At 41.1% G+C, this 8,971-nt stretch overlaps 2 protein-coding genes across 4 annotated transcripts; both read right to left on the bottom strand.

The window, feature by feature from the left end:
* Nucleotides 1-75: 75 nt before the first annotated feature.
* Nucleotides 76-2,890, bottom strand: LOC148384340 (uncharacterized). Its single transcript, XM_088357659.1, has 3 exons — nt 2,821-2,890; nt 2,225-2,295; nt 76-2,111 (listed from the first exon to the last, which is right to left on the bottom strand). Exon 3 carries the CDS (start codon nt 2,068-2,070, stop codon nt 583-585), a length of 1,488 nt encoding a protein of 495 aa, XP_088213785.1. The 5' UTR covers nt 2,071-2,111; nt 2,225-2,295; nt 2,821-2,890; the 3' UTR covers nt 76-582.
* An 88-nt stretch (nt 2,891-2,978) lies between these two features.
* ccdc134 (coiled-coil domain containing 134) lies at nt 2,979-8,730 on the bottom strand. Of its 3 annotated transcripts, none has more exons than XM_088357668.1 (8): nt 8,469-8,730; nt 7,763-7,857; nt 6,015-6,148; nt 5,788-5,909; nt 5,420-5,504; nt 4,909-5,090; nt 4,604-4,675; nt 2,979-4,407 (listed from the first exon to the last, which is right to left on the bottom strand). In XM_088357668.1, exons 3-8 carry the CDS (start codon nt 6,115-6,117, stop codon nt 4,282-4,284), a joined length of 690 nt encoding a protein of 229 aa, XP_088213794.1. In that variant the 5' UTR covers nt 6,118-6,148; nt 7,763-7,857; nt 8,469-8,730; the 3' UTR covers nt 2,979-4,281. The 3 variants fall into 3 exon arrangements, with proteins under 3 accessions (XP_088213794.1, XP_088213795.1, XP_088213796.1); XM_088357669.1 differs by lacking the exon at nt 8,469-8,730 and adding an exon at nt 8,064-8,452; XM_088357670.1 differs by lacking the exon at nt 8,469-8,730 and adding an exon at nt 8,111-8,452.
* Nucleotides 8,731-8,971: the final 241 nt, after the last annotated feature.

Genomic DNA, 8,971 nt, shown 5'->3' with positions numbered 1-8,971 from the left:
TGTTTAAAACAACATGAACCTTAGATGTTGTAGCTTGGATTCCCTTGTATAGACAGAATACTAGAGGATCAGACGTCTTGAAAAGTGCATTTATTTGTTTGTTTGGCATCATACAGTCCATCAAAAATAAGGGATGAATATTTTCATTAAACAAGTGAGAGTACAGCAGTACAGAAAATGGATGAATGGATTACAGTAATAAGCAAATCCTACTTGAAAATAAGAACAAAAATACATTACAATCAGTTACTTTATAAACAAAATCAATCATTTGATAACAGATTTTTTTTATAAAGCCTAACTATACCTGAAAGGTATTTATCGTCTTCCAGATTTTTTGGGCCACATTTATAACACATCATTTTCTAAAATCAAGGCAATTTTCATATTTCAAAAAAGCAATGTAAGAAAATATAAAATGTATTATTTTAAACCCTAACCAATCTGGCACAATGAGAAAAACATAAATGCCCCCATATTTGATCATGGGTTATTAGAGTAGTGTGAAGAAACTGGACTTGAAATAATCTGGCTGCATCTTTTGTGCAATGGTTTGACAATATTTTAGGGACGCTTTAGTGTTTATTTGTTGTGTGACTTTTGTGAGTCTTTGGTTATAACTTTGACCACTTTCGCTACAACACTCCCAGCTGCTGCAACCTTCCCAAATGCAACCACTGCATCTAGAGCAGTATTTCTGGCTGCAGCAGCAACAGGAGCAACTTGCACAGTGTCCTGAACTACTTCTGCCCCTGTTGCAGCACAAGACGTTGTGCCTGGTCCTGCAACCAAAGTTCCACCTGAGGTTGGGCCACTTTGCGCTGGCAATGGAGCTAAACCACTGTTGGCTGCAGCCGCACCAGTCCCAGCACTCAGAGCCGCCGCCGTGCCCAAGGAAGCCCCAACAACTACGGAAGCGGCGAGAGCAACACCTCCGACACTACTAACCTGCACAAGAGAATCCAAAGCTCCCTCTTTCACACTCTCTGCTTCGGAGCCAGCAATGACTCCTATACCAGCGCCGATAAGTCCCCCAGCAGCTGCCCCGATAGCCAAAGCGGTCTTTCCCGAGGCTGCGGCAACTACGGCGCTCACAGCTCCGGCGGCAGACGCTCCGGTAAGCTGAGCAGCAACGAGGCCAACGGCACTCCCCGCAAGATGTGCCGAGAGGGCAGCTGTCAAGGGGACAGCGGCGCCAAAGGCGGCCCCGACTGCCAGGCCTACAGCGCCGGCAGCCACGATGCGCTTCAAGTTAGCCATTAACTTTGAAGAGGGAGCAACCTCCCGCGTCAAAGCTCCATTGCATCCCTTACACTCGCTTTTCTCATCTTTCCTCTGCTGCAACTTCCTCTTCCTGATACTTTGAGGAACAGTCTCCGATTCCATTTCTTGCTTCCTTTTCTGCTCTTCCCTTATCACTGCCTCTGCCGCTTTAAACATAGCGTTGGTGTAAAACTCAGTTTCGCTCTTCTTCCCCATCTTGTCGACCTTCATCATGAGTTCTTGAACCTGCGTCGCATTACCGTAGTTTTCCTTATTGTTAAACACGTGGTACCTGCCCCCGCATTTGTCAATGAGCTCTCTAAGACCATCAGGACTCTCCTTTAGTGATTCATCAAACTCCTTGCCTTCAAGATCATCTCCCTTGGTAAAGAGAACTATTGTGTGGTATTTGACAGCGTCATCTCCAAATATTTTAGCCAGATGGTTGACAGCCTGGGCCTGGTAATCTGTGTAACGTTCAATGGGCACCACCAAGAGAAAAGCATGGGGCCCAGGAGCAGCATGATACAGACATTTAGCCATTTCTGTATAAATCTCCTCCTCAGTGAGGCGAGTGTCCCCAAAGCCTGGCATGTCAACCACCATAATCTTCCTCATTCTCTTCTGGTCGTCATCAAAGGCAAGATCAGTTCTCTCAGACTGGCATTTCCGGGTCACTGAGCTGGTACTCGACTTTGCCAGGAACGTTTTTTGGCCCAAAATGGTGTTCCCCGATGAGCTCTTGCCAGATCCTGTGTTCCCAACCAGAACCAGCCTGATTTCTTCAAGCTCTGCGATGCCCATCATGTCAACTGGCTGGTGCCGTTCTGCACTCTGCGATGGCAAAGCTGCACAAAACGTGTTAAAAGTCGTTCATATCTGGACTGAACCTGCTCATTGTAAATTTCAGGAAATGGGAGATTGCTGCACTTTGAGGGAAATAAAAAACAGTCTTGCTTACACAAGTCTTCACACAAAAAAGGCTTCCTCCAAACTGTTTGCGTGTCACTCCCGGACCTCGGTTGAAGTTTACTGCAATATTCACACAATTAAACAAATGAGAATTAAACATTGTACAGGTTGGGAATAAATTAGCATATAGGTACTTAATTGGAGTCATAATATATATACAGAGCACATCAAAATAATCCCAAACTTTTTATATGCAATCTTTTCTCTACTCTGTGGAAACAATGATTGGAGTTTAGTGCTTTTTTTTCCTATGCGCACCAGCCAAGCACCGCGCCTTGTCCTTCGTGAACCACATTCTTCAAAGGTCAAACGTGTCCCCAAAATAGCGGATTCGTGAAAGATGAAGCGCGAAGTGGCGAGGGATTACTGTAAAAATGATTGCGCAATGCAGGTGTAAACCTTGTCTCCTTAGCCCACCCAAATACTTCAAAATTAAGTATGATCGAACTTAAAATGGCAACTTTTGCTGGCCATACCGAATGCGAAACGAGCCACCTTAGGACGTAGCAACTAGAATTATGTCGAAAGACGCTGCAAACGATCAAAATCACGGTACATCATTACAATTTGTCTAAAATACTTTACCCAGGTCTTGTTACGTCGACATATGCCAGTAGTTAACACTGCTTGCAGGTCGTTTGACGTGAGACTGACGGTGTTTTTGCATCACCCACCTCTTTAAATGCGGAGGTGTGGTTAAAAAAAAAAAAAAAAAAAGCACATCGACGCTTCGCCACGCAAACAAGTTCAGTCTTAAAATGGTCACTTTTTGATTCCATTTCATCCAAAATAAATGGCTTGGTCATTCTGTGGTGATAATATGCTTCTGCTGAATTTCATCGGGCTAAACAGAGATACATTTGCACATTCTAAGGAGATTCGAATCTAATGCATGAGCTGACATTAGTATTGTAAGAAAGGTACAGGTAATGTAGATTACGGTTAATCAGGTGTGTATTTGATCACAAAAGTAGTTTTGGTTACCTAATTGAGCTAGATAATGGGTGGGGGGGAAACACATTTTTGCAAACACAGGCTTGTTCTAGCCTTTCACAGTATACATTGGAGCTCACCCTGCTGAAAAAATAAATACATCAATAATCAGCATGTTTTTGTTGTATTTTTGTGCTCTTGCCAGCAAGTCCAACAGCAAGTGCACAACAAAACAACCAAACTTGCAAACACCACAACATTTGATCACTCGGCTGTTTTTTTTCCCCTTTCATATATATATTTTTTTTAGCAGGGAAGTAATGTTGTGGCTGGTGTGCATATTTTAACAGTCAGAATGATATAAATCCAAAATGGAAAAATACTGGGCAGACAGTATACCCAGAGAAAAGGTGTGGCATTGTTTGACCATCGGTTTCTTGTAAAACAAAAGTCAAAGTATTCTCATTGGATTCTTGTAAAACCAAACTGAAAGTAAATGCTTGTACAAAGTTCATTTTGGTTTTACTTGTTAATCATTTATATTTTGTTTGAGATAAAATGGTTCTACTTGTTAATCATTTCACTGGTTCTTTTATCTCAAACAACATATTTGTTTGAGATAAACGAACCAGTGAAGTGAATGTAAATGCCTTATTATTTTCACTCACAAGACGAAAACGTAAGATGTATTTTTACATCATTGAGCAACTTTCAGACCCTTATGTCAGTTCATTAGAAAAAGGTCAATCATAGTCAACAAGGTTTGCTCTAATTGATATTTGGCAATCCGAAGCATACGGACTAAACGGTAAATCTAGACAAAACAGCACAATCTGGTGGAAAGCTGTGAGACCAATGACATACATGAACCTAATTCCAAAACACATATTTAAACCTTAAATGCTTGATGATAATCTCATAATAAATCAGTCAAAGAGTACACCCCCAAAAATAACTTTTTTTCAACATCACGCTGATGTTTTTTATGATCTTCCTCGATACACGTCTTTTGTGACGGCCACTCTGTAATCAGAGTCTGCGAGGTAAACCTTTTTGAATCGCTTGTTCCCTTCTTGTTTCTCCCTCTTCACTAAGCCATGTTGAGGTATGTTGCTATAGCTCGCTGCGGGAGCGAGATATGCGAGGGCCTTTTCGGATTTCTTTCCTCTTCTCCTCCTTCCTCCTCCTCTTTTCTTCCTCCCTCAGGATCTTCTGGAAGGCCTCCGCAGTGTGAAGGACCTGAGGCCGTAAGAATGAGACGCCTCAGATAAATTCCAGTGTGTAGCAGTCAAGTCAAAACATACATTTGTATATATTGGACGGTCTCTTGTTTTATTTTATTTTTTTTTAACAGCAATTTGCCGGCCTCTCCAGCAGATGGCGATCTTATCTAAACACACTGTATAAATAAGAAAGTAGTTGACATTTTACTTACATCATCTCTTTCTGTCCGGTAAGGGTTGATAAAGTCTGGAGATTTTTCGATTATTCCCAGTTCCTGCGACATCTATGAGATGAGAGGAACAAGAGAGTACAGAGGAAATTATAGTTAAAATAAAAAGAAAGATATATTAGCGTTATGCAGATGGTCTATCAGACTCATTCATTCATTCATTTTCTATACAGCTAATTCATTTCAGGGTCGTGGGTGGGTACTGACAACTCTGCCAAATTTGAAACAAAACCTCACTTCATGCTGCAATTAAAAATAAATATATATATTTAATTTGGAGATCTTACCAGTGAAAGGACATGTTGATGGGCTCCTCCTGTGAAAACTCCGGTCTGGTTACAAAAATTAAGCCCCCAGCGAAGCAGTCCACCCCAGTCAGCGTTCCGGTCAAAATAATGGTGAACAATGCGCGGAAAGCGCAGCGCCACGTCGCCAAAAAATGCTGTGTTTTCCACGATGTGGGAATAAGCTGGAGAGAGTAATTGCAAGCGGGTTAATCCGAAGAAATAACCGAGCCGCTGACAAAACGCTCAGAGTAAAGTGATCGATGAAAGGGTGTGAAATGCAGACTTTTTGCACGGGTAAGACGCTAACACTGTGATAGCCGGCATAAATCAAACGGGATTGGTGATATTTGGGCTGTTGGCAAGTCGCTCGCTCTGATGGAGGAGCAAAGAGGGAACGATTGACAGAGGCATTGCTTTTGGAGAAAGCAGATGTCCTTCGAATTAACTGCTGCTTGAAAGTTAAACGGTGAAATCAATAAATATGAAATGATAAAAAAACAAAGCGTCAAACCTTCTTTGATTTTATCATCCAGAGGGAAGGGGTCATTGGGCTGCATGTTGGCTGAGACCAGGATTTCTCTGGAGTCTTCCAAAACCTGAGGAAGAATATAACATTACTATGACAGTTTTTATTGATGAATGTAATATTGGGATTAGCAGATTTTGTACAAAGTTAGCAAGGTATCAGTTTTTCACATGTCCGAGTGGTTGGGCCAGTGTCCAATTTAAAGTAGCAAATGCTGAGGAAAAACTTCTTTTCCCAATTAATTCAGTAAGAGAAAACATAAGATAAATTTCATTTATATGGTAAAGTTTTTGACTCAAGTTCAGTTAATGTGAGTTAGTACTTCTAATTTATCTGTCGCTGTCACACATTACCTTAAAAAGGCCTTTGAGCATGATATCGATTATCTTATATTGCTGGTTAATATCATTCAATTCCACCAGATTCTTGAGTGCGTTGAGCTGATCTTTTCTTTTGGTCTCAAACAATCGCTTATCTAGTGAGGGAAGTTCAGGAAGAAGGGGAAAAAACACCTGGGGTCAAATAAAAGCACATACTTTGCGACCTCTGGAAAACAGGAAACACGTGCAAAGAAGGATACAGAGCTCAAAGTTTGTGTCGTGTTTCGCTCTGTGTGCGTCAGTGTCTCCCGAGCTGAGGGAGGCGAGCGCCGCCGCCAGGAACGTCACACACACACTCCGCATGGTCAGTAGGAGGCGGCAGGATGCCAAAAACCTGCGTGGACATGTCAAAGCAAAAAAACTGATCAAGTCAATATGGAACACCAGAGGGTACTTCTTTATAATCCCCCAAAAACATTTTTGAAGTTCAACTTTTTTGCCTCTTATATTGCCCTCGCTTCTCCCTCTCCGCCAATTGTTTCGCATTTCGTCGATTTTGATGTTCGGCTGCTACGTTTCCCTCCCTCAGAGGTTTTTTTGGAAGGGAGGGCAAAGAAGATAACTAAAAATAGAAGCTCATCAAATCAAGATTTTATGAGGGCAAAATCCTGACGAAAACAAGAGCAGAAAAAAAAAAAAGCTGAAGAGGAAGAGGCTGGCTGGACTATAATTCACATTGCACATGAATAATTTAGCAAGGGCACAATCGATGCACGATGAGAAGGTCAGATGGAGGTGACTGGGGTGGGCCGAGAGCACCACTTTGTGAAGGGGATTAAGGTAATATTTCTTTGCTGAGACGGAGTGAAAATAAGACGTGGAAATTATATAAAGCAAGAGTGAGATAGCTGAGAAGTAACAAGAGCACCAGGGCATTGTAAGAACGGGAAAGTGGGACGAAAACATGACTGATGGATCTTCAGCTCATACATAAAGTCTCTCCTCCAAAAAATAATAATTGTATACAGAGAAGACAACAAGGAGTTTAAAATGGACCAGTATTTCATACTCATTGAAAAACGATGATAGGAATGAAATATTTATCATGTAATGATTTTTTTCAGTGTATAAAATTAGCATAAATAGAAGACAATGAAAAAAAAAATTATGATGAAAAAAGTAGAAGAAGAATTGAAATATTTCATTTCAAGTGCGTCAAGCTGGCTCTTGCCCTTTGCGAGACCGTGCAGTAAATATCCCAAAGTGGTGCTTGTGAGCTTGAACATTACCAAATAATTGTCAGGAAGAGGAAGACCTGCCTCTTTTTTAGATGTACAGCAGCTGGCTGCATTATTTGAGATTCCTGAGCGACTCGGGCAGAAGGTTTGTGTAGTTGTACGACAGATGGTTACAGGCGAGATTGTTATCACCGACGGCACTCAAAACAGCCATAAAGTAGGTTTTTGCTAGCAAAGCTTAGTAACGCAATTACCCGAAGCAAGTATTTGAGATTGGATCAGCTGTTTTGTGAAATGCTGCACACAACTAGTAATCTCTATAGTGTCCATCACTCATCATATAACTCAATATAAGGAATATTAAATTTTTCAATGGTATAAAATCACCTATCAACACATAAAAAACGATAAGACACTCAACTTGAAAATTAAATCAACCCCTATTTTAAAACATACCACACACAAATAACACCACTTATTGATCACTGAGCTGGGGCTTTAGTCAATGGAATGATCAAATTTGGATCAAAACATTTCTCATCTACTAATCAGAGGAAATCAATTATTTTAGCGTAACACTAAACCAAAAAATTAATGGAAATAAATGAAAGTTTTTTAAGTTACCCTGCTAGAGCAAGTGCAAATTGGTGGGTTGATTACAATTATGCCTTCACATACTAATTTGGACAGATTACAAGGGAACAGAATTTCAACTGAATTGAATGACATCAGAAAAAATAGGTGTTCATTGTGCTAGATTCTCTTCTCACCTTGTTGAACTCTGCTTCAGCTGCTGCAGCTCCAATTCAGTGTGTTTAGCTTCAAGGCCAGTGGAGTGTGCTCAAGTCCAGGCGATGACAATCTCCTGAGGTGCAGAAGCTTAGGTGAAATATCCATTAAGTGAATTCAGAAATGGCATTTTTCTTATCAAAAAAAAAAGGTAGGCGGGTTACACACTACTCATAATGTGTGCAATCCCTGTGATTTCAAAACATGCATCCAATATCTAAAGATGCAATGCCACTCTGCTCCTGCTTCCTCGCAGTGGTTTAAAACTAGAAAAATAATCACGTGTGGGAGGCAGCCAAACGCTCCACATCCATTTAAAGACACGTAGCTGAGCCTGGAGGTGTGTGTGAGTGAGCTTCTCAATGTGGGATAGGCGCCAATGTTGATCAGACAGCTGGACGAGCTCGAATCCCCATAAGGTCTTTGATGCCTCTGTGAGCAAGTTTCATCTTCAAGAAATGACATCAGTGACATCCTCTTTCCATGCATCCGCAGTACTATGGCCATTCAATCATATCAATCATGAGTGTAAATCATGCAATTATGACATCCACTTATGACTTATTTCAAGCTGTCTTAAGTATCTGCACAAATGTATTAATGTCAAAATGAATAGTTTACAAATGATCGGACCTCTTAACCAGCACAGATGATCGGACCAATAAATGAAACTCGCTGATCACTCACCGCGTTGAAACGCTCCTTTTTTGAATCTCTACCCGCACTAATCTTGAATTTCAGCACGCCGAAGTGCTTGGCTGGACAGTCGCTTCATCCACGAAGATCCTCAAGTGGAAAAAAACACACGCACACACTTGGCTGCAGTGGTTCATTTACATACGGACAGCGCTTGCCGCTGCTCCACTCTACTGATGCCACGATCGCACCAGCAGGCTTCCCTCCGAAGAATGACAGCAAACGGACACTCAGCTCAAGCGACGGTTTCGTTCCGGAGTGGTTATAGAGTGACACCGCCAAAGATACGTTCCGTTTCCGGCTACTTCCGCTGAATTCTTGAGAACAGTATACCAAAATAAAAGACTATTTTTGGTATACTATTTCTGAAATTATTTGTAATTTTTCTTTAAGAAATTACTTTTGTAGTGGAACGTTGTTGCCTTTTCAAGATCTATAATTTGAAAAGAGGTTATTTTACTAATTACAATTAGATTTATATGAGGTCTGACAGT

Source organism: Syngnathus floridae, chromosome 17 (genome assembly GCF_059516105.1).
Source record: "Syngnathus floridae isolate MCC-2025c chromosome 17, RoL_Sflo_1.0, whole genome shotgun sequence".
In the NCBI taxonomy this organism is placed as follows: Eukaryota; Metazoa; Chordata; class Actinopteri; order Syngnathiformes; family Syngnathidae; genus Syngnathus; species Syngnathus floridae.
The sequence above is the reverse complement of the archived record's forward strand: the minus strand, read 5'-3'. Positions and strand labels throughout refer to the sequence as shown.